This window comes from Suncus etruscus, chromosome 16 (assembly GCF_024139225.1).
Source record: "Suncus etruscus isolate mSunEtr1 chromosome 16, mSunEtr1.pri.cur, whole genome shotgun sequence".
NCBI lineage: Eukaryota > Metazoa > Chordata > Mammalia > Eulipotyphla > Soricidae > Suncus > Suncus etruscus.
This window is the reverse complement of record NC_064863.1, coordinates 4,001,085-4,027,560: the sequence shown is the minus strand read 5'-3', so window position 1 is coordinate 4,027,560 and position 26,476 is coordinate 4,001,085. Positions and strand designations below refer to the sequence as shown.

Below are 26,476 nucleotides of genomic sequence, written 5' to 3'. Positions count from 1 at the left end.
TTTACCATTACGAAGAATTCAATTATTCATATAAATTCCCATATTGGCTACGAAATGATTATAATCAGATAAATTATGTAATAGACTATTTGGATCACTTCTTACTCTGATAACAAACAGACCTGATTTTCTCGTACATTTTCTTGGCTTTTACCTCATTAGCCCATCGCTTTCATAAACCATTCCTCATCTAATGATCACCCCAGCGTCTGACAAAGCCATTGTTGAGATGAGAGTCTAACTCAGCCACCACTACAAGTTGGTAGAGTTGAGCAAATACTAGTCACTCAAAAATATTTTGACCTGACTTTCTGGGTTCAATCTCCTTAGAAATTCATATATCTTCAGAATGCCAGGAACAAACATTTCAGTGACAGTGTAATTCCTGCTTACTTCTTCAAAGATTCGTTAGAGATGGCCAAGTTGCTAAGTCCATCTGTGTCTTTTCATCAAGTTAAAGAGTAAAGAAAGGTGGGGGAGGTAAAAACAATCTGATCTGGACACCTGATATTAAAATAGAAGAAACCGCCTTCTCCCCATTTTTGGATGCTTGCTTAAATGCAATGTATTCCATCATTTTTAAAAGAACAATTTTGCTAAAAATGTGACACTTTTCTCAATAGAAATCTTTTAATTTTTTTCTACAGCTATATCAGTTAATGAAAGTATCAAAGGGTCATTTACTCTTCTGCCCAAACAAATAAAACTGAAGTTGTTCATATACATTACATACCTTTTTAATATATCCAAGAAAACAAATACTAAAATGAGATACAAAAAATGAGGAATGGATATTTACTAGTGCCATCAAAATGGCAGAAGTAAATGTAAAACATTACAAAATAGCTTTCCTTGCATTTCATAAATAGAATGTCTTCCCTGCCGAGGGCTACTTGGTCTCTGCTGGGACAGATGTGGACTCTTGAGGGGCATCAGCTTCTTCCGGATCAGCTCCAGGTCCTGGTTCAGTGGCAGTGACCCCGGAGAGAGCAGGGGCATCTTCTGGGTCGGAAGTGGCTCCTCTCTGGCTGAGACTGGCCTCCGTGTCAGGGGCAGGCTTTTCTTGGCTGGAGCTGGAATCTGTCACACCTGGTGTCACATCAGACTGAGAAGGCACAGAGTCTTCTTCTGCTTCCAGTTCTATTTCCTGACTTTGAACTTCTTCACTTTCTTCTACCATTGCAGGTGGGAGCTGCAATAAAGTCTGGTGGGAAAAGAAAAAGAGAAAAAAATCAATAGGACCTCAAGATGAAGAAATGCTTACTTACAAAGTCACGGTCTCATGTGAAAACTTCCTCACAGATCATCCTTTAGCACTCCCCAACACTGCTGACCATTTTTCTGTTATATATACCAATGTGAATAATAACAGTGTCAGCTTTGCTGATGCCTTGGAATATACTTACGTAGATCTTACACAATGGTCACCAAAGTACATATTACATCTTCAGAGAAAAATACCAAAAGAAGCTATTAAGTTTTTTTTTTTTTTTCTTTTTGTGGTTTTTGGGTCACACCCGGCAGTGCTCAGGGGTTATTCCTGGCTCCAGGCTCAGAAATTGCTCCTGGCAGGCACAGGGGACCATATGGGACGCTGGGATTCGAACCGATGACCTCCTGCATGAAAGGCAAACACCTTACCTCCATGCTATCTCTCCAGCTCCTTAAGTTTTTTTCTTTTAGCCAAAGACTTTGCTGGAACACTTCAGAAAAATAGTGGTTTATTAGGACTAACTGCCAACTCCAACTTAAGAAAGAGGCAATCAAGGAGGCCTGTGAGGGCTGAGGAGGAAAGAAGCCTTGAGCCAAGGCCATACAGGAAGGCAAAGGTGCGGTAAAGCTTTTTGTGGCATTAACCCACAACGCTAGACAGCTCTAGATGCACGCCTGCCTGTTCCCTCTTTGTTCTGGACTATGGCTTGGCTTCTCTCCTCCATCCTGTTTTCTTGTAGGAAATAGAATTTTTTTTAAAAAGCACCATTCGCAGTACCAGTGAAGATTAGGACGTATGTCACAACAGGACTAACTGCATGGGGGTCTGAGAGATAAGGCTTCGCCTGGCATCTAACCAATGCTGATTGAATTTCTGAAACCACATATGATTCACTGAGTACTGGTGGGAGTCAGCTCTGAGCACAGAGCCAGGAGTCATCCCCGACCATCACTGGGTATGGCCCACAAATAAAAGCAAGCCAAACATACAACATACGTACATATATGTGTGTAAGAGTGTTTAAATGTGTCAAACACTGATAAGATAATTCAAAACACACCTAAACAAACGGAGAGAGTGTCCGATTTCTGGAAAGAAAACAATATTGTAAATATGTTAATTTTACCAACTGATGCTAAGCAATAGCATTCTCCAAAACATCCTTGATTAAAACCACAGCAGGTTGCTTCTACACTATAAAGAAAAAAGGGAACAGGACAGCCAAAGTATAAAACTAAAGTACTCACATAGAATTTCAAGATTCTAAATAACTAAATCCCAATACCAAAATAGGTCATGCAGCAGCAAAAGAAACAGATCAACAGAAAAGAACATACAACTCTGACACAGGCTCATACATGTAGCCAATGGATTTACTTACTAAAATAACAAGGCAATATCTTTAAAGTTCTCATCACAAAGAGAAAAACACCAGTAACTACATGATTCAGTAGAAGGGGTGCACAAGTTAGATTTACTGTGAAAGTCATTTTGAAACTTGTACAAATACCAAAGTGCTATGCTGCATATTCTAAACTATGTCACTAACTCAATTAAAAATTGTTTTTAATTTCAAAACTAAAATGCAATTTTAACTTAATTGCATTTTAAATTTTAATTTGATTGAATTTTAATTTAATTCAATGCAAGTTAATTGTGAAAAATATAGTTTATTCAGAAAATGGAGCTGAAATATTTGTATAGCTATAAACAAATGAGTAAAACACAACCTCTTTCCCATTTTACTTTTTTGTGGCAAGGAGTGGTATGGGGGGGGGGGGAGATCTCTCAAGCAGTGTTCATGGGCTCTGGGGACCACGCCTCATGATACTCAACTCAAGGCTTCTTGGGCCCACATGTACTGAGTCACTGGGCCAACCGAGCTCTACATGCTTGGTGGACCATATAGTTGGAATTCCACTTGCCACACATTCACTCCAGATTTGAGAAGGATTTCCCTGTCCGACCTTGAACCATTTTTTGAAGCAACTCAAAATGCGTCATTCCTATACTTGTCCAATAAAATTAACACTCCTAGAAGAAAATGCATGCAATTCTGGTTTAGGCAGCGCTCTTGCAAGACATAAAAAGCACGAATTAGTGGTGGGATATACTATAGTGGTTCGGGCATTTGCCTTCCGTGAGCCTGACCTGGATTGATCCTTGGTACCACACGGCCTCAGAAACTTTACTGGTTTGGCCCTGCAGGCCCCTGTACATTGCCAGTCTGATCCAGCAGCCCTAGCACTGAACCACCAGCCTAATGGTCAAGTGCAGCTGAGAATGGTCCCTTAGTACTACTCACCCTCAATCCTAAAGTCTAAATTGTAAAGCAACAACTTACTACAATGTCATAAAAATTGATCACTGTCCTTTGAAACACTTTCAAATGAAAAAATGAACCACAGATTAGGAGAAGTACTTATAAAAGGAATATTTGATAAGGGCACTATAATCAGAATGAAAAACTCTTACAACGCAATAGAACCTCTTAGGAGTGGGACTATAACAAACCAAAAGATGATACACAGGTGGAAATAGCCACGTGAAAAGATGGCAACATCTTTAATTAGAGAAATACAAGTTAATTTTGGGGGGTGCCTGAGCCACACTCAGCTGTACTCAGGGCCTACTTCTGGCTCTGTGCTCAGGGATCACTCCTGGATGGGCTAGGAGTACCAAATCAGGTGTCAGGAATTGAATCTGTGTAGGCAAAGCTGGAAAGGTAGTAACCACTACCCATTTCTAGCCCAGAAATGCAAACTGAAGCCACAATGAAATCACTAATCACCTACTGGAATGACCAAAATAAAAAGACCAACTGTGACAAGTGTGGGGGAAGATATGAATCAAGAGTTCTCACACACTGCTACTGGGAATGTACAATGATACAAAGAGTTTCAAGACAGGCTGGTAGTTTGTAACAAAAGTAAGCATACATATATCTTACCCATTCTATCCCAAGGATTTTACCCAAGAAAGGGCACAAAAAGGATGTTGTTTGTTGTAAAACTGAAACTCAATCACAAAAAAATATGTAATTGTGAAAAAAAAAAAAAATAAAACCCAACCATATTAAACAATCTTGTAACCAGGGTGTTTACATAAAGTAATTTAAAAAAGAAGAAAAAATGGTGCACAGGCTTGAGAGCAATATCAGTAACAACTGGTCAATAGAGTGCTGAGCCCAAGTATCGACTACTAGTTAGGAAGATAGGGAAACTTGGTGGGTTACTGTTCAGTGATGAAAAGGAAAGGACGACTGATGTATGCAAAAGCAAGAAAGAATGAACCTCAAAATAATCAGGAAGAATAAAGTAGCTAGGAGGGAAAAACAGAAAATGGTAAATCTGTCTTCCATAAATGGGCAGGAATGAAGTTTAATCTCTATCAACTTTAACTGACAACAGGTCCGTGGTTGCCTTGAGTACAAAAGTAGTGGTGAAGGATGAGAGACATCGCATGGTCATGAGGAAAACTTCTGGGACTATGGACATGCTTATTATCTTGATCACATGGTTTAATAAGTGCACTGATGTTGTAACATGGTTTAAATAGGCAGAACTTAATGCAAATCCAATTACAGCAACAAAAGAGTTCTTACAAATGTGGATATTACACAGACACTGTTACCTGGCACATAGATAACAATCTTCTTTGATATAAATGATTTCCACAGAAATAGGTACTTAAATTATTTTGCAATTTATTGAAAAATTTCTTTCTACAAAAAAAAAAGCCAATTTTGAGGGAACTTACCTGGTGATAATGGTGTGTAGTCTGTATCAAATGCATGTACATATTATATACAAAGTTTGCCATCTGGGGCATATTCTTTATTATTTGTACTTCATGAGACGGTCTCTCTCCATTCTACAAGGCAGAAAGAAAGTTAAGTGTAGCTAAAAGCTCATATTCCAATTGAAGTCATATTTGCATCTTATATACTGTCATGGTGTAAAGAACACAAAGCTTATATATATATATTTTTTTTAGAGGGCCAAGGATGTCGCTCAGTGGTGTATACTTGTATATGTATCAGGCTCTTGGTTTGATATGTATAAGAGAAACTAATTCCCTGGTGCTGAAAAGTCAAGATTGCTAGCTCCTACGACAATACTTGGATGCAGAAAACCTCATTCATATTCCTGGTGTAAGAATCACTCAAAGTTATAATCAGATCTCTGAGATGAGGTCCTCTATGCAATATAAATGACCTACCTTTCTGCTGGTTGGGAAAGGCTCAGTTGGGATGATGTGCAAATGAAGAGGGCGGGCTGTGAGCTGGCTGAAAGCTGGAGTTAGTTCAAAACAGTTCTGGAAGAGGGATACTCTGGCGAAGATGTAAAGCCCCAGTCTGGCTCTAGACATGGCCACTACCAAGCGCCGAACATCTCTTTGGAAAACAAAACAGATTAGCAGACTCAGTGATTAAGTCCATATTTTCATAGCTTCTCTCTTAAGATTTGCTATTCCTTTGTACATGTAGATTCCTGTTATGATATGATGATTAATAAAATCAGGTTTCTTACGAGCTTAATAAGCTGTACATTAATCAATGCTGTGACTAATAAAGGAGAAAGTTAGTGCTCTGTTATTACCAGACACTATTTTTTGGGGAGGAAAATAGAAGAAGAAACAACAAAATGAAAACTGTACGGATTTGAAAGGTTGGAGTCAACACAACTCTGCCAATCTGAGCCTGTCCTTCCCACTTCGTCATTTCCCAAATCCCCAGGCTCAGGTAAGGTCAAGTTTTACTTCCTAGATGACTTTTACCACCCGGTTTTATATTCTTAGAAAACTTTTTACTTCCTTTTTTTTTTTTTTTACTTATAATAATAATAATTAAAATACACATATAGTATGACACAGAACAACACCATGTTTAATTCATGCATTTACTCTAGTACTTAATTTAATGTCTGGCCTGTGATTATTCAACGTTCACATGAGCTAAAAGATGGCTAAACTGGATGATCCAACTATAAATGTAGCTGACTTTGAGAGAGGAAAGGATTTTCTCCATCATTTAACAAGAATTATTTTAAAGCTTTATTTGAGCTCATTTATTTGAATGGAATCAATTCAAATAGTGTACATGTTAATTCATGTTACTTCACAATTAATTAAAACATGTGTTAGTGGAAAAAAAAGTTTCAAATACAAGACTGTTTCCTTGACATGCTTTAGGATGACTACTGAATTGTGTGAGTATTTTCTAAGAAAAATTTTCATGGAAAGTATGTTACTATCATCCCTAATCCTGAAAGAATTAGACTATTACAGAAATCAAGTGCATTAAAGATTGCATAATAGTCAAAGGAGCAGAAATTGTAATATTTATAAATGTCTGTGTCTTTGTGAAATAATAGACAATAAGGGATATATCTAATTCAGTCTTTTTTTTGGTTCTTTATAGCTTTGATATGGATCTAATTTCTTGTTATCAGAAGTTATGCACCGTGTGACATTCTAACATAGTATGTTATGTTAAGTGTGTGGAAGAAGAAAATTTTTCTTATCCAACACCATGCCATGTCTTTTTATTTATTTAGGACAAAAGACAAAGCATATTCCTTTTGGCAATAGTGTTAAAGATTTATCACTGCAGGGGCCTGGGCGATAGGGCAAAAGTAGTCCTTGCACGCAGCCTGACCTAGGACAGTTCAATCCTTGGCGGCCCAGATGGTCCCCCATGCCAGGAGTGATTTTTGAGCGGAAAGCTGGGAGTAACCCGAGTGTCACCAGGTGTGGCCCCAAAACAAAACAAACTAACAAGAGATTTACCACTAAATTCACTGTCACTATGTACCTTAAATATAACTGTGAAAGACTTGTATAATTCACATTGGTCACAATAAAAATTAAAATAGAAAAAAGATTTACCGCTACAGATCTAGAACAAGTGTATGAGATTTCAATTGTGTGTGTGGGGGTGGTGGTGTAAAAATATCCTAAAATCCTGAATAAAGCTGCATTAATTTAAAAAATATAGTAAAAATCATTGATTTATATGTATTTAACAGGGGAACATTGTATACCTAAATTAGGGTAAAGTAGATATATATTACATAAATTATAGCTCATTAAAACAAAAAATAAGGGAGATTTACTTAGTTTAGTGAAATCTGAAAAAGAAAATGTGCTCTAAGTTATTAGAGAATTTATAATATAGCCCAAACTTTTATTGTCAGAAGCAATTTCATCCGCGGGTGCCAAAGCCCTGATTGACCTACTGAACTCATCTCCACTGAAGAGAAGTGCACGCAAATGGGCCAAACCCACCCCCCCCCCCGAAAGTTCATGGATCTTAGCTAGGTGGGGGTTGGAGGTTGAGACTCCCAGGGCTCCTCCCCCCCCAATCGTTTTCTTTGGAAGATGCTCCACCCAAGGGCACTGAAGCCCTGACCAACTAACCGTGCCTCCACCAAAGTGGGGTATAAGAATTGCCCATAGTTCACTGCACCCCCCCCCCCCCAACCTCCCAGACACTTCAATTTATACTAGACCGTTCTAGGCAGATAGGGCCTAATGTTTCTTTCCCTTAGAAAATATACAGTCCCCAAACCAGAAGAACAACCCAACAAACTAGTTTGGAACATTCCTATCATACCTGGTTAACTTCCCTTAATCTAGAATAAATAAGATCCAAGACACATACACCTCCAAACACCTTTTTTTTTTTTTTTTTTTTTTTTCACTTTTTTTTTCAGGCCTTCTGGTCAATGATGCCCACGGAGGCTTTCTGTAGCACGTCAGGCTTGGTGGCTGCAGGAAAGGGGCCCCTCATTCCTCAGCCGCAGCCTGTGCCCTGGCCATCAGCTCTGACCACAGCCCCAAGAGCGATCCTCAGGACTCGGGAGTCAGAGCCCAAACTCTCCCAGGACCACAGTCCTCGGCACTGTGGAGCCACAGCATGGCTCCAAACACCTTTTATACAATTAAACAGACCACTTTTTTTTTTTTTAACACCCTGAAACCCCAGCACTCCAACCCACCCAATGGAAATAACAATGGGGAAACTAAGAAAAACACCAGTATCTGGGGATATGGAGAGAAACCCTAACAAGTGTCCAAGTCCTCCAAAGTGCACGGACCCAATGAGAACCTAAAATTAGCATTTAATGTCTTAGCGATGGAATTCAAGGAATCACTAGCCAAAGCAATTAAGAAATCCATAGATGACAAATTCAACCAACTCAAAGAACTCAGGTGAGAAAATCCATACAAATGGAACTAAAAAATATGTTAGCAAGCCATAGTAGTACAATTACATACATAGAGTCGCATAAGAAGAACTCAAAGACAAAATAGACCCTAATCCAAATGGCAAAAACCAAAAAGAGATGAATTCTTTAATGCAATAAGTGAAGAAAAACTCTCAAGTACAAAGAAAGGAACAGAAGAATTAAACCACTTGAAACAATAGCAAGAAAAGAGTGGAACGACCTATTTAAATCACTGAATGAAAGAAACTTACAACTGAGAGTCCACTATCCAGCAAAACTCTCATTTACGTGAGAGATAGGGTTAAAAACATTTTCAGACAAAAACAAAATAAAAACAAAACAAAACAAAAACCCCTGAGCCGGCGTGGTGGCGCTAGAGGTAAGGTGTCTGCCTTGCCAGCGCTAGCCTAGGATGGACCACAGTTCGATTCCCCAGCGTCCCATATGGTCCCCCAAGCCAGGAGCGACTTCTGAGTGCACAGCCAGGAGTAACCCCTGAGCATCACCGGGTGTGGCCCAAAAAACAAAACAAACAAACAAAAAAGAAACCTGTATTGGGCCCAGAGAGATAGCACAGCAGCATTTGCTTTGAAAGCAGCCGATCCAGGACCAAAGGTGGTTGGTTCGAATCCCGGTGTCCCATTTGGTCCCCCGTGCCTGCCAGGAGCTATTTCTGAGCAGACAGCCAGGAGTAACCCCTGAGCACTGCCTAAAAACCAAAAACCAAAAAAAACCAAAAACCTGGAAATATTTGTGCTAACCAAATCAACTTTAAATGAACTGTCCAGAGATCAGTCACATAAGCCACCTGATAGTAACAAGAACCCTACAAAATATAATAGCACAACAACTCTCTTTGTCAGTAATTTTTTTAAATGTCAATACACTAAATTCTCACACTGAAAGGCACAGAATAGAGGGTTGGATCAGGAAAAAAAAAACTCAGTTATCTGCTGCCTGCAGAAAACACACTTAAAAGCTTAGGATAGACACAGGATTAGAGGGAAAGGATGGAAAAAATTATACATGCCACTGAAAAACAAAAAAACCACTGGGCCAGCCATACTTATACGAAATCACATGCAAACTCAACGAAGTACTCAGAAAGAAAGATGAATACTACTTATTTATCAGGGGAACATTAGACAAAGAAATACTGACTTCGATCAACATTTATGTACCAATTGTAGAGCCAGAAAATCTATAAGGCTTTTTGCTGGCAAACCTAGAGAAGTCTATGGAAAGAAATGTGATAGTAGTAGTAGACTTCAACACACCATTATTGCCACTTGACAAATCCATTAGGCAGAATACTAGCAAAGACATGAAAGCTCTAAATGGGAAATTAGAAGAACTAGAACTAATGAAAGTATACAGGACCCTTCATCCTCAGAAAGCAGAATATACATTCTTTTCAAGTGCACATGGAACATTCTCTAAGATAGACCACACCTTAGGACACAAATCTAACTTATGTAAAATCACAAATATAAGAATTATACCAAGCACCCTATCAGACCACAATGCAACGGAGATCAAGATTAACTGTAAAAAGAAGATGTGGAGAAAACCCAATACCTGGAGACTAACCAACACAGCTGGAACAAAGAGAAAATCAAGGAAGAAATAAAGATTCCTTGAAATGAATGACAATGAAGAAACAAATTGCCAAAATCCCTGGGACACAATGAAAGTAGTAATTAGAGGGAAACTCATAGCAATACAGGCCTACATTAGAAAAGAGGAAAATGACAAAATCAACAACTTAATAGGATATCTAAAGTATCTGGAAAACCAGCAGCAAAAGAACCCTAACACGAGTAGAATAAAAGAAATAATAGGGGCCGGTGAGGTGGCACTAGACTAGAGGTAAGGTGTCTGCTGTTGTGTATGTAAATATTTTGGGGGATTACTATGTTGCTCACCCTAATCTGATTAGGTGATTGTGCCCTACCCTAGGGTGTGACCTGGCATTCTGCCCCCACCCTAGGGTAGGACCTGACTCTGCTTCCACCATTGGTTGGTATCTGATCCCACCATTGGGTGGGACCTGACTCTGGACTATAAGAGCAAGGGTCTGTGGAAGGCGAGAGCTTTTTGCTGGCTGGAACTGAATCTGAGTCTTTGGACTTCAGTTTTGTCCATCCGAATAAAGCAAATATTTCCACGAGCCTGATTGTCTACGAGCTGTTTACCCGCCGTTTCACCTCAGAACCGTGGGCTAGACAGGGTGGCAGACGCGTGCTCCGAGCTGGAAGAAAAGGGCCTCATTCTCCATCCCTCCATCAGTCAACCTCTTCAGGGGCTGGTGATTTTTAAAAAGTTTCCTCTACCAATGTTGTTAGAATCAATTTTTTCCCATGCTGACAATGCAATCTCCCTGATTAAATTTAAGATTTCCTTAGGTAAAGCTGCTTGTGTCTGAATATTTGCAAATTGATTTTCTGCCATTAATAATTCATACGATAGAGTAACACCTGCCACTTGCTTTTTCATACCATCCGGACTATATAATTTAGCTTTTACGCCTTCTGAATAGTACATTTCCCATTCAGTTCGCTGTTTAGATGACAGGCATATTTCAGCGATTCTTTTAAAATCATACAAAGTCCAAGATGAGTTATGACTCCAAAGTCTTAATAACTCCACACTGTATGGCGATTTTGGCCCATTTTCTTTACATGATCTTTTAAACCGATCTAATTCTTCCATCTGATAGGGTACATAGTTAGAAACATTTACCCCGTCTATAGGGGATAAGGCCTGATTAGCAAAATTACTCTGAATAGAGCTCTGAGACCGAGCATGTGGTTCATTTTTTGAATCTGCTCTGCTCTGCGATTCAATTTTGTGACTAGAAGGAGGCATACTTCGTGGAGTTAGCACTGGAGGTAGATCATTATCTGAGTCACTACTGTCAAGCAATTCACTAGAATCAGGCTTAACATTCTGAGTTGTTTTTCTTCCAGCAAAAATTTCTATATTGTTGATGGTGGGGCTGGATTCGTCAGCCTGCACCTTGGTCTGAGTTTTCGTCAGATAAATTTCCTTATTATCTATACTGGTTTTAGCCTCAACATTTCTACACTTTCTATTTCCTAAATAGAAATAACAGCAAATAACTATGCTCATAATAATAACGTTAGTCAACACAGAAATTCCACAAACTATGATGGCTAGAGACACTACACTTTTCATTTGAAATATAGACCACAACCATCCAACTGCAGTGATTGTCCTTAGATCAAAACCAATTAGTTTTAAACAAAATGGAATGATCCACTTGTATACTAGAGCACCAATGCGTAAGACTAAGGGTGGTAAAATCCACATGACTAACCACAGAAACCATTTGATGGTCAGCATAGGAAATTTCCAATGAAATATTTCACTTACAGTTCTGAGGGTCCAGGGTTCAGGTCCCTGTCCGGGCGTCATTATGTAGCAGGTCAGCCCCTGAAGAGGTTGACTGATGGAGGGATGGAGAATGAGGCCCTTTTCTTCCAGCTCGGAGCACGCGTCTGCCACCCTGTCTAGCCCACGGTTCTGAGGTGAAACGGCGGGTAAACAGCTCGCAGACAATCAGGCTCGTGGAAATATTTGCTTTATTCGGATGGACAAAACTGAAGTCCAAAGACTCAGATTCAGTTCCAGCCAGCAAAAAGCTCTCGCCTTCCACAGACCCTTGCTCTTATAGTCCAGAGTCAGGTCCCACCCAATGGTGGGATCAGATACCAACCAATGGTGGAAGCAGAATCAGGTCCTACCCTAGGGTGGGGGCAGAATGCCAGGTCACACCCTAGGGTAGGGCACAATCACCTAATCAGATTAGGGTGAGCAACATAGTAATCCCCCAAAATATTTACATACACAACATCTGCCTTGAAAGCGCTAGCCAAAGGACTGCGGTTCGATCCCCCGGTGTCCCATATAGTCCCCCCAAGCCAGGGGCAATTTCTGAGCACTTAGCCAGGAGTAACCCTGAGCATCAAACGGGTGTGGCCCGAAAAACCAAAATTAAAAAAGAAAAGAAATAATAACAAAAGAGGAAAAATTAATAACATATAAAAAGGGACCAGAGATATAGCATGGAGGTAGGGCATTTGCCTTGCATGCAGAAGGAAGGTGGTTCAAATCCCGGCATCCCACTTGATCCCCCGAGCCTGTCAGGAGGGATTTCTGAGCGTAGCCAGAGCCAGGAATAACACTGGAGTGCTGCCAGGTGTGACCCAAAAACCAAAACAACAACACGACCATCAAGAAATCTCCCAAAAAACAATATGAAGAATCGATGAGACCAGGTGCTGGTTTTCTGAAAAAATAAACAAGACTGACAAACTGCTGGCAAGACTCACAAAGAAAAATAGGAAAAACACTCAAATAAATTGGATCACAAATGAAAGGGGGAGATTTCAAGAGAACCTCAAGAAATACAATACATCATGATGGCTTATTATGAACAACTATACTCAGTTAAGTAGAGAACCCTGAAGAAATAGACAGATTCCTGGAAAAATATAATCTCATGAGGAAGCCTAAATAGGCCAATCACAAGTAAGGAAATTGAAACAGTAATTAAGAAACTCACCAAGCATAAAAGTCCAGGACCAGATGGCCTTGCAGCTGAATTCTATAACACACTTAGAGAAGAGTTACTACCATTGATCCTTAGACTCTTCCAAAACATAGAAAAGAATCCACTCTAATACCTCCTATAGAACTAATATTATGCGTATTCCCAAAGCTTAGTACTCTATTGTGAAAATTATGCCTATCATAAAATGCTCCAGGCACAATCTAAGACCAAAAGCCCATTTAGCAAAGTTTACCCCACCATTGACGAAGTACTCAGAAATTGGAAAACCTTTCCTCCTGGTGTGCCAATCCCATTTTTAAAAGTGCTCTGACCCAACCCATAAGGATCAGTCCTCCAAGTACAACCTATGAATATATCTCCAATATCTGTCTAAAAGTGGATGAAAGGGTATGTGGCGGACTCCTCTGTTTGTCTAATCTGTATAGTATATAACCCCTCCCTATGTTTGTATATAGTCCATTATATATTATCCCTCCCATTCACACCTGTTCACCACCTTACAAAACCCCTCCTTATGCTCTCACCACCTCAACCCTGATCTATTATCTCTCCCTATTTACCCCTCTTTACCCTGAATTCTTAACTCCTCAGGAACCTTCTCCCTCCCCCAGCAAGTTACCAACTGGCTCCCAAAGTGAAAGGACATCTTTTCAGCCCTGGCAAGAAGCTGCAGCTACAGCCTCTGCTGATGCATTTTTCCCCCACCTCCCTTCACTGTGGACTGTTGCTTGCTACCGGCTTCGGCTTCGGAGGGACCCTCAGCTTGAGGACACTGTCTGATCCCTGACTGCTACAAACAATTTTTCAGTCTCCACAGACTACAGAGCGGGAAAAAATTGTGTCCTGCATTTTATCCCACCTCAAAAAGACTATCTCAAAAGACTTAATGAGGATATCTATATTTTCTTTGTATTCTGTAGACACATTTCATTTATACTTATAACTCTCCGTGCTTATCTCATATGTAGAGGTAGAATCTCCTACCCCTCTTTTTTTTTTAAATCTGCTAAGTAGAAAATTCTAGCAGAAAAGGCTTGCTTGGGATACGAGCTTAGGCCCAAGGCACGAAATAGAGAATGTATAGCTTGTTATTTTGAACCCCAAATGCACCAGTAATATGGCATTATGCCTTTTGGCAAAGGCACACTAAAATGGGAAATCTTATGTATAGAAAGAACTTCTTACCTTAATAGGGATAATAACCCATAAATTTTATAGTGCAGAGGTGTCTCCCACCCTGAACATTAGTCATGGGCACTTGACTCCGGCCTCAAGAAATCTAACATTGACTGTCCACACCAAACCCCGGATCCCATCATTAGAACCAGCATTGTTTCCTGCACCAACACCAGGAATCAAACTCCCCACTGGAGGAGCCCTAATATCACTCTGGGACCAACATGCTCCAGGGTAGTTTCATATGACACACTGATGATGAGGAAACAACTCCAAAGGGCAGTTACCCCACCCCACCACCTAACAGTGAGATGAAATCAGAAGATGCACTGTTTCAAGACCTGTGCAGAAACCAAGATCACTAATTAAAAACAAAGACTTACAACAACTACAACTGAGCAGAGCTTTTTCTGGGGCCATAAAGAAAGACTTTACCCTAAACTTTGTCCTAGGACCTGTGCAAAAATTAAGATCTCTAATTACAGAAGACTGACTTTAACAAAACAGCAAGTGAACAGAACTTCTCTTGGGACCATAAAGATAGACCTCGGGTTTGGACAACCAACATGCCTAGAGCCTGTAGTCAGTCTTATGACGGTGAGCTTCATAGGTGGAGACACCCTAATCTCTTAGGACAAGGAGATTTCCTTTCTAACTTCTCCAACATTTACTGGGACATGTAAAAACAAACAAACAAAACAAAACAAAAAAATTGCCACACCTGCCTGCTCCTCTCCTTTTTTTTTTTTTTAATATCTTTTAGATAGGGGCTCCAGCCTTTTTCAGAGTACCTTAGAACTTCAATCATTTTTTTCGACTTCTATTTCTTTATCCTTCTAAAAATTGGAAAAAGAAAAAAGTGTATAGGAAACAGGCCAAATAATCTCAGGAGCTCTGGGTTAAAAAAAAAAAAAAAAAAGGGCAGGGGGTCAGATCTAAATGCCCAAGCCAAAGTCAATGGCAGTGGAGTCAACACAAAATGGACCTGCTATACTGGTAGTCCAAAGGACCAGGGGTGGAGGTATGGGAGGCATGTTGGGAACCATGGTGGAGGGAGGTCAATGATGGTGTTGGGAATGACCCTGATTCACTGTCAGTATATGAAATACAACTGTAAAAGACTTGTAATTCACAAAAAGAAAAACTTATAAAAGATTATATGCAAACCAAATATTTTATAGTTTGAAAAAATTCTAGTTAAGACACCAAAGCTATTTAGTTAACTAGCATCATAACCAAAAGCTAAAATGACATTTCCCATATGAATTAATATCACTATTGTTACTATCTTCCTCTCCTCTCCTCAGTGAATAAGATAAACTTTAAATTTTGACAAATATGATGTATAAGCTATTTTGGATTATAAAAACTGAACATGCAAAACACATTACTGACATCCAAGTTCTTTTATAAAAATTCTCTTAGAAAAAGTAGTTCTTAAGTTTTGAAGAAATAAAGTATTTTATCTTTATCTAATCATCATCATCTTTCATTTCTTTAGACTTCCAGAATACTCAGACAAAGAAGACCAACATAGTGAGGTCAGAGGCAGGAATATGGGGAAGGCACTAACAACAGAGTAAGGAAAAAAGTGGGGAGGACGCAGGAGAACAAACAAAACCCATGCATTCATATTCTGAGCTTGGTTATGTAAAACAAAGATCCTTAATATGAGAATAAATTGCTTTTCAGAAAATTTAGCTTCTAAATTCAAGCTTTAATACTTCAATAAGCAAAGATGTGGAATTCCGTTTTCTTGAAATATTTTTTTGAAACATTACTTCCTTGCTTACTTTCACATAAAAGCTATCAGTAATGTAACCTGATCACCAGATTAGGCTCCATACAAATCTAGCCTTAAAACATAAAAATTTGGAGAATTTTGTTTTATCTACCAACTAAAATAATAAAAATGAACCTCACCTATGTCTTGAAAATACACAATAAAAGATAAAGGTTTATATAAACCCCCCAAAACGCTTTGCAAAAAGAAGATATTAGTAGTATAAATCTATAGCACATAAATACATCATAATAAATGATAATCCTGGTAGAACAAACTGTTCACTTATTTTCTAACAATAAAGCTGAAAGCCTATGTGGGGAAATGTTAGAAATCTATGCAATGAAAAAATTACTCTGGAGCTACTTTTTATGTTTGTTTTTGGGCCACATCCAGTGATGCTCAGGGGTTATTCCTGGCTATGCACTCAGAAATCGCTCCTGGCTTAGGGGACCTGGGAGCGAACCTAGATCTGTCCTGGGTCAGCCACCCTGCTGCTGTGCTACCGCTCAGGCCCCTGGAATTACTTTTACCTTTATCTATCAATTTCTGAGGAAAGACCCAAGAAGACAGACCATTTGCATTTGGCTGAAGGGATTACGATGTGAGGATCCCTATTGACTCCTAGACACAAATCTGACCAGTCCCAAAGGGTAGGCAATCAGGATGGTGCTGGGACCTAAAGGAGGCTGAGGGAAGGCTGCAAAGGAGGCCCTGACCATCACGCTTGGTGGAGGGGCTTAGGTACCTCTCAAATTCCAATACTGTTCCCCAACAGATGATGGATTTATGTAAATATATACACTGCATATGTATACTATCTGGTATATGTTTATTAAATGCATGTATGATTTTATAATAAAAGGCTATCTCTGAGTGTCATTAAAGAATAAGAAAGCTAAAACAAAACAAAAACTTCAGAAAGATTGGGAAACAATGGGGCTATGGTTAACTATACAATGAATCAGATATTGTTCTATTCTAAAACAAAACAACAAAAGTTGTCATTAATCATAATTCAACTTAAAAAAATTTAAAAGCAATTTAATTACTAAATAAGATAGCAGAGATCAGTAATACTACTGATCCCAACATACCTCAGATGGCCTACTGCCCTGGTTCGTACTAGAGAAAGAAGAATGTAATCATTTTGTTGACCTTGAAATCTGTCAACAGTTGTCACCTAGGAAATAAAAAAAAAAAAAAAAGGAAATAAGGCAAAAACATAGATATTTTAAAAATATGCTAGAAATAAAATAATTTTCACTTAAAATAATGGCTAAACATAATCATATACTTGGATTTGAAAGAATAAATCAATAACATTAAAATTAAATCACAGCAAACATATTTTCAAGTAAGGTGAAAGAGGTGTTTTTATAGTCTGGTTCAAACCAAAATCCTAATTTCATTACTGGAATATTGTATTTATGATTTTGTTCTACTGATTCAATCTTCAAAGATCTTTATTCTTAACTGATATTATTCCAGCATATCACATAACATTTTTAACCCTAAATTTAAATGCAGTATGTAATCTATCACCAGGACCAAAAACAACCCCTTGTAACACATAATAAAAAGCTGTAAAATTGGAACCTCTGTTAAAAATAAAAATGATGCAAATTCCTACTTCTACTATAACAGGACATAATTTCATCACCTATCATTTTACTAGTAAGTGTTAGAAACACTTACCTCTTATTACTGTAAAAATATTCACTATGACTGCGGTGACAAAGACTCACAGCAAACCAGTAACAATGTCAGGCAGCATGGCCTCAAATTTAATAGTTTCTATTATTTAATTTCCTCACATGTCTCAAAAGGAGACAGCATACAAAGTGGAACAATATACATAACTCATACTAGAAATCCTTTAATCTTGTCAACATGAAGAACAGACACTATCTGACTCTCCTCAAAGTACCTTATTTGGTCGCCCAATCAAGGGATTACTCCCACATCGTCTGTTGATGATGTCACGAATGAGATGCTTTTGCCCGTTGTATGTTGTCAGAATACTGATCTTATCGGCAGGATAACCAAGTAAACACATGTACATGAAAAGTGCCACCACGTACTCTGCCTCTCCAAGGTTCTGCAATGCAAATAAGACCATGTTTTGCATCTTTTTCCTTTGTTTAAATTTTAAAGGGAAAAATAGTTACCTGGCACCATTGTTTTATTTATCATGCCCCAAGCAGTGAAGACTTAGTAACCTGGATGACTGAACATCTTTCTTTTCTTTTTTTTTTTTTTTTTGGTTTTTGGGCCACACCCGGTAACGCTCAGGGGTTACTCCTGGCTATGTGCTCAGAAGTTGCTCCTGGCTTGGGGGACCATATGGGACACCGGGGGATCGAACCGCAGTCCGTCAAAGGCTAGCGCAGGCAAGGCAGGCACCTTACCTTTAGCGCCACCGCCCGGCCCCCTGAACATCTTTCATAAACTGAGAAATAACCTTAACCTAGTTTGATATCAATAAATAAAAATAGAACTTGGAGGTAGCTATTTCACTTTGACATTTCCAAAACTTGGAATCGTCATGAAAGCTCACAACTTAAAGGCTTAATACTTCTGGAACCACAACAAGAACATAGATCAGTAATATTCATTTACATTGTACACAGATATGACTAAAACAATTCATGCAGAGGATCAAAGTAACTACTTAATAATACTATCTAGCCTATCTGCATATTCTAGCAGTACTAGAGTCCATTCTCGTTTACCCTCTTCCTCATATTTCACAGTCCTTTGCATGCGTCTTTTAGTTTTGGTTTTCTGCTTAAGGCTGCCGCCTCTTCCAGATCATTCTGGACTGAAAAAGGACGTGGCCTCCAAATGGTCAGTCTGGCTCAATGTGACAGAGCTTCCTGTCAAAGACTGGGGAAAGGAGGTGAAAGCCAAATGCTTAACTCAACTTCAAAGGATGCATAAATAAAGCTGTTTAATTCAGCTTAGTAGAGATTAAACAGAAAATAACAGATGAGTGAAGATAAACACAACATGAAGAAATAAAAAAAGAAGCTACATTTTATGTAGGCAAAAGAAAAATCACAGAAAGACCTATTGTAAAAGGCCTGCATGTTCGGGCTTTTGGTGACAGACTAAAAATACCCCTTCATTTGAATTTATTTGGAAGAAAAGAAGGAAAAGAACCACATGACTATAAACTTTTTTTTCTATTTTGATAGAAAATTACATTTACCTTAACATTAGTCTATCATATTGGGAGTGGGGGTGTTTGGATCACACCTGGCAGTGGTCAGGGACTACTCTGGGCTCTTGTGGCAGGCTTGAGGACCATTCATAGGGGAGGCCAGAGGTAGAACCTGGAAGGCCCTGAATAAGGTAAATGCCCCGTCTGCTGTGCTATTACTCCCACATAAACATCAGTTAATATAGATTAAAAACCAAATCTTTTGACCTATATGTTGCCAGATCTTTTATAGAAAACTTCTATATCTGAGGCTAGAGAGAAAACACAATAGTAAGGTGCCTAGCTTGCATGCTGCCAACCCAAGTTTGATCCCTGGTACGCTAGATGGTCCTTGAACTCTACCAAGAATGATCTCTGAGCATCGACCCAGAGGAAGTCTTGAGCATAGCCAGACATGGTATTGCTCCCTACCCAAGTAAAAACAACTTCTGTATGTATGTACTGAGAAATCATAAAATGGGACACTACATTTGTCAACTTATCTTTTTCCTATTTTATATAGCAGAAAATTATATAACTTAGTGGATACTCAAAATACTACTGCATGAAGTATATAATACTAGGATGAATTCCTACTTGAAAGACACATTACTTCTAATTCGTTGTAGGGCTCAGGAGAAAGCACAAAGTGAGCCAAGACGTGCAAGGCCCTAAGTTCAGTCCCAAGCATCCCATGGCACCTCAGCATGGCCCAACAGACCTGCTAGTTCTCCCATCATCACCAGGTATGATACTGTCAAACATTCCTGAACCTAAGTAGCTTTTGTAGAAATCAAGGAGAGCACGGCAAGGAAAATTTTCCCAAAATTTCCCCAGCCACAAGTATTATCAGGGGTGAAAGTATTTTCCAGTGATGTATACATGCTATAAATCTGTTGTGTTTTATTCTTATTCTTAATTGCTTTCCTTCCTTTAAGGTATTTTTATTTTTCAAACGAGACTTATATGAGTTCCACAGTCATTCAGACTTCAAATGTTACATGTAGAAAAGTGTTATGCCCTTTCTCCAGTCCTCTCCTGACCCCGCACTGCTAAGGTGAGCCCAAAAGTCCCCAGAAGCACAGGTTCCAAGCGGCAACTCATCTTTGGGCACTGCATCGCCGGTACAGAGAGAGGAGCATCGCCGGCAGTGGGTTCCCCAAGCACTGCTTGGGTGCCCAGACTCTCTCCAATTCATTACTCTGCTAGAAAATAAATCTTCCTTTTGTAACAAGTTTTAAAAAGATCCTTTTTGGGCCGGAGCAACAGCACAGAGGGTAGGGCAGTTGCCTTGCACGCAACCAACCTGGGACTGAACGGAGTTTGATCCTCGGCATCCCATACGGTCACCTGAGCCTGCCAGGAGTAACCCGAGTGCCACAGGGTGGCAAACAAACAAATGAATAAAATATATAAGATCCTGTTCAACACCCACATTATATTTAATCAATCTTTTCTTCTTCCTAGTATGTTTACAATTTCTTTTCTTTGATATACCTATCTTTTATTCTTCTCTGGACAAATTGTACTTAAAATTTGAAAGGAATGTTTGTATAGCATGTGAAATGGGGTCTTAATTTACCTTTTCCCCTTTGAAGACATACAGAGTAGGGCAGGTAAAACTGCCTGTGTACATCTGACTGGGGTTGGTCCCTGTTCCCTAGTACCACACGGTTCCCTGGGCAGCCCCAGGAGTGATGGCTGAACAGTCTGGAGTACATTCTGGACACTGTGGGATGCGGTCCAAACCTCTCCCCACCCCTTTTGCTCCACATTTTTTCTTACCTGATAAAAGTAAGGATTAGGCTCTGATTCTCCCACTCCCTGAAAGTCTTCCACGTTGATGAGCTGGAAATCATACAATAAGCCAGCATTTGCGGTACTGAACTCCGGCAAGAGCTGCACGTGAGGCAAGTTCCCAAGATTCTTGTATCGCCAGTTGTAGAGGTTGCACAAACTTTCAAAGACAAATTCCCCACCCGTACAGGAAATATTAGCAAAGTAAAAATCCTGTTGAATATGGAAGATTTTCTAAGGAACGATCATTTTAATTTTTCATCCATTTTACATTAAACCTATTTTAGCGGGGCCGGGCAGTGGCGTTGGAGGTAAGGTGCCTGCCTTGCCTGCGCTAGCCTAGGACGGACCGCGGTTCGATCCCCCGGCGTCCCATATGGTCCCCCAAGAAGCCAGGAGCAATTTCAGAGCGCATAGCCAGGAGTAACCCCTGAGCGTCACAGGGTGTGGCCCAAAAACCAAAAACCAAAACAAAACAAAACAAAAAACCAATTTTAGCAATGATGCCTTTCGAACGTTTGCTTCTCTACTTCAAGTAGCCAGAGGTTACAAGGTTATTCCTTAAGTGACAGCTCCTCTGTGCTCTCAGTGGTAGATGGTATCTTTAACTATTACGCAATCAGGAAAGTCTGAAAGTTGAGGAGCACACTTGTTGGGTTCCTGATCCTACTCTAATCAATAACTGCACTCCACTCTAGGGTGTGACCTGGTGATAGTATATTGGATTACCCCTTACTTGGTAATTCTTCTCTCACCCTAGGGTGGGACTTGATTTTGTCAATAAAAGCAGGGGTCTGAGAAAGGCAGGGGGCTCATTCTTCAGTCTTCTTCCACTGAGCTGCACTCCATCTTAGGAGCAGAAAGCATGAGTGGTTGAATCCTGGCTTGAGCACTGGATTCCCTGAACCCATTCTTGTACCTCTTCACTGTGTGAATTATTTCTTGCGGATCTCTACAACTGGAACTATTCCCCCTATCCTAATTGGACAAGGGAATGTCTGGGAGCGCGGTGGGAATCAAACCTCAACCAATCTCCGAGAATGTGATGCTTCACACACTCAGCCAGGACATGGGACTTTCACACTTTAATCTCTCCTCTTAACTTTTGGTTTAGATTTCAAAATGGCGCTACTATCTTTGGGCGATACGAAGAGGAAGGTACGTAGAAACAAACTATGTATATTGCTACATCAATCGAAACAAAGTGAAGGAATTCATTTAGTCATTCCAGACATCGTGCCACAGGCAAACAGGTACTTTCTGACTTGCTTCCAAGTAATTGGAAAGCAGAAATGCTGAGTCTGGAGTAAGTTATTTAGTTTGTGGAAATGATGGCCTTAAACAGGAATATTTCCAGTTCCCACCTCTCATCTCGTCCAGTTTTTACCTTGCTCTGGCTCTCCCTTGGGCATCCAGGTCCACCGTAGGGACCCCTACCCGGACAAAACGCGTGAAGAGAGATTGCTCCATGTTGGAATATTTCTGAAAGGCCATGTTTTTAATGACTGGAGGTAACTGGTGATGATCGCCAATCATGATCCATCGTTTAAGTCGGCTAAAGCCATCCTGTGGATTCTAGAAATGAAAAACGAGGCAAAATAGTCCATAATAATGTAGGAGCACACTCCACACAATAGAGCAAAATATATCTTCAATTTACTACATTATTTTCCTATACTTCCTACTCTACAAATTCTTAGCATCATAATTTAGCTAAAAAGAATCTAGGCATGGAGCCAGAGCAATAGTGCAGCAGGTGCATTTGCCTTCCAGGTGGCCAACCCAGGTTTGATCCCAGCATCCCATATGGTCTTTCAGGAGTGATTTCTGAGCTCAAAGCCAGAAGTAACCCCTGAGCAGCCCCTCCAAATAAAGGTTTAGATTTCAAAATGTTGCTCCAAATAAAGACCCCCAAATAAAAAAATATAGGCATACAGAAAGGCAAAGCAGTCATTGAAAATCAAATGCAAATCTAAAAAACAATGCTAATAAAAGAAATGAAAAAATAGCTCATCTATCTTCTAATACATAATATCATTGCTTTCAATAAAATTACTGTCTTTTAAAAACTTAAACTACTAGTTTTTATGTATACTCCCAGAAACAATAAAAGTACTAATGAGTAGTGAATATGCTAAAAAAATTTTATAGACTTAAAAGAGAATACCAAATATAAGGCTAAGAAAAAATATAATTATGGCAACTAGCACCCCAAAACTAAGCTTTCTGATGCTGACATCAGAATTGTTATAACTAACTTTCTTTGTCTCCGATGTTAATTCCTTACCTGTAGAAGGAGAGGGATAAATGTCTCTATCTCCAGAATCTGAGCAGCCTCTTCCATTAAGATATTGTCATACTAAGGAAGAGACAAAGAAAAGTTCGTCAAAAGAGAGCTTAAAACCAGTTATTACTGTAACAGTAACAACCAATCAAAAATACCCAACCATTTCAGATAAAAATAAATGACCCAAAGGAAAAGTTCAGTGTCATGTCCCTGCTTCTCCAATTCAAGTCTCTAACTTTAACAAAGTTTCCTCAATGTATAACCCTACAGCAAGGAAAGATCAACTTAACAAGTTTCAACTTAGTTCTTTAGTAGTAATAAAAAACATAATAAAACATAATAAAAACATTCATAAAACATAACAAACCAGCTTATAATAATGTATGAGATTATTTGTATGAATCAATTTTATAATTGATACTTTTTTTTTTTTTTTTTTTTTTGGTTTTTGGGCCACACCCGGTAACGCTCAGGGGTTACTCCTGGCTATGTGCTCAGAAGTTGCTCCTGGCTTGGGGGACCATATGGGACGCAGGGGGATCGAACCGCGGTCCGTCCAAGGCTAGCGCAGGCAAGGCAGGCACCTTACCTTTAGCGCCACCGCCCGGCCCCTATAATTGATACTTTTAATAATTTGTGTGACTGTGAGAGTTCTATCTAGTATTTAACAACACAATTCTATTCCACCCAAGATAGCCGACATATGCAAACCACGCTAATTCTACTTCAAATATCTCTTAAATCTGCTCATTTTTCCCATTTCTACTTCCTATAACATTAAGTCAAGCCACCATCTGATTACTACCAGCCATCTCTTTATGACCCTACTCTTTATCTCATCTTCCCTAAAACCACAGATATCACAGCAATCAAGACACATAACGTCCTAGTTTCAAATTCTCCTCTGGCTTCACATTGCCTGGGGAAGAAACCCCAAACCTTAAGATAGCCTGTACAAAATGAATTAGCGAGCACCTCCGTTCAATTTGGCTCCTGCCTTTCTCATCTCCTTGCTGTCGTTTCTCCTTACTCAATGCCTGTTCCTTTTTCTCAGAAAGGACAAACCCTAGGTCCACGCTATTACCTACTTGTGTCTGCTTGGGTTGCTAACCTTCTTAAAGTATTTCCTCAGGGGCAAGGAATGAAGCTAAAGGATGAGCGCAAGTCTTGCTTCTGTGAGGCTGGGGCTTGATGTCTGACTCCCACTCTGGCACCAGCCCCCTTTATTAAAGCTTAAAACTTACTTTCCCAAACCTCTTCCCAATAGAAAATGGGTTTCACAATGCTCTCTTCCTTCATTTCACAGCAGTTATTTGTCTTTATCCTCCCCCTAGCCCAGCAATCCTATAAGACTGGGCACTGCACATTCATTGAAAATAAAAGTCAAGTCTTCCTCCAACATAAAGAAATTCCATCCTTTTTACTTCGATGTCCCTTTTCATTTGTCCAGTTCTCTTCCACATCTACTATCAATATATTTTGTTATTTTCCTCCCTTTTAATTCCAGTTACTATTCTATTATTCCATTCCTTGTTTCGTTGGCGAAATACTTTCTTTCAACTTTCATTTGGTACAAATTTACGGTCTTTTCTTCTTTTCTCAAGATTTCTTATTTAGTTTTAATTTTTAGGGACACAAAAGGTAGTCTTTTCATACTTCTATCTTAATCTTATTGATTCACTGATGTTCTGAAACTAATTGGTTATATTCTGCAACATTTGTCATATTCATTTTTATCAAACTATGCTTCTATTTATATCTGTACAAGTTTGGTAGCTGATTTAGATTGTCGTGAACACGAAGAAATGTTTAATTCCACCCTATTTCTAATAAAACTGAAGGTTTAGGCATATAAGGTTTAGCCAAGTCCTGCTTCTCTCACATGAACTGATGCCAAGTTTCCTGTTGCTAAGATTTACTAGGTCATTCTGGTGGGAGTTTTGAAGGAGGGGAAGTTCAAAGAATCACATTTCTCAGAAGTCCCTCAAGATGAGAGATAAAATACACACAACAGAGTGGGAGTAGGCCAAAAATGGCAGGTTAAAGAGCTTTCTCTCTAAAAAACAATTCTGAACATCTAATGCAATTTAGGTCCCACAAATCTGTTCTTTAAAAAGGAGATTTTAATTATAATAAAAAACTATATTGGGAGTTTTGTGAAAAAAAGTAAAAGAAAAGAAAAAAATGACAAAACCCTTGGGACAACATGAAGGCAAAGACAAAACTGGAAACCTAACATTCTTCAATTCAAATAAAAAGAAGATAGGAAATACTCGGAATTGAAAGTCTAGATAATTGGGATGGATCAGAGGCATAAAGCACTGGCATTAAAAAAAAAAAAACCTTCAAAATTTTAAACCTTAAATTTTTAATATGTATAAGCTTGATAAAAATAAATTAAAACTAAAATGTGAAAAATCTAAGCAATAAGTTCTTCAGTATTCAAGGAAAGTATCTTGAAAATGATTAATGAAAAGTGATTAATGATTAAAATGATTAATAAAACTTTGACAAGCTACTCAAAGACATCAATAAAACTTATAGTTTCATCATTTCCCATCGTTGAACAGATAACATTTAATATCAAATCTAAGAATATTTTGTCATTCCTGAGAATAAAATATTTAGGTAGAAAATGCTCACTGATGTTTATAGAAAGAAGGCTAAGACCTTCTTTCAAAGACAATTTCACACTGCCTTTGAATAAATTACAGTACTTGCCCACCTTTCGTCTTAGATAACAACAATTCTATCACTTGGGATCGCTTTGGCACTTACCTTCCAGGGAACACATAGCATTTAAAACTTGTCGGTTGCTTTCATCAACCACAAAAACAACTGAAATTGAATTCAAACTAGTACTAATTTAAACTAAAGCTACATTTAATCTGAATTCAAACTAGTGCAGAAACTTTATTTTAAATACAGGCTCAGACAGTAGATTCAGACAGCAGCACTGAGGCTCCCAGGATGAGAGAGATGAGGATCAAAGGGCGGCAGAGGCCACCTGACTGAGGTGATGAGTTACAGTGACTTTGGTGGAGGGACAACATACGTCTGAGGGAGTGTGAAAATCAAAATGTACCAATCAAACATACCCTGCATTGCAAACATACCCAATGCTGCAAATGGTCTATACTATTTATGATCAAGCTACCTACATGCATGAACTTTAACTCTGGATCT

At 39.1% G+C, this 26,476-nt stretch overlaps 1 protein-coding gene across 1 annotated transcript in view; it reads right to left on the bottom strand.

The window, feature by feature from the left end:
- Positions 1-775: 775 nt before the first annotated feature.
- Positions 776-26,476, bottom strand: part of AQR (aquarius intron-binding spliceosomal factor) — a 95,310-nt gene continuing 69,609 nt past the window's right edge. The window contains exons 28-35 of the mRNA XM_049789783.1: positions 23,291-23,362; positions 22,391-22,578; positions 20,992-21,163; positions 17,932-18,102; positions 17,099-17,184; positions 5,435-5,609; positions 4,973-5,086; positions 776-1,204 (exon numbers count right to left, since the gene is read on the bottom strand). Coding sequence (XP_049645740.1) covers positions 890-1,204; positions 4,973-5,086; positions 5,435-5,609; positions 17,099-17,184; positions 17,932-18,102; positions 20,992-21,163; positions 22,391-22,578; positions 23,291-23,362 — 1,293 coding nt within the window. The 3' untranslated portion in view covers positions 776-889. The remainder of the gene's footprint in view (positions 1,205-4,972; positions 5,087-5,434; positions 5,610-17,098; positions 17,185-17,931; positions 18,103-20,991; positions 21,164-22,390; positions 22,579-23,290; positions 23,363-26,476) is intronic.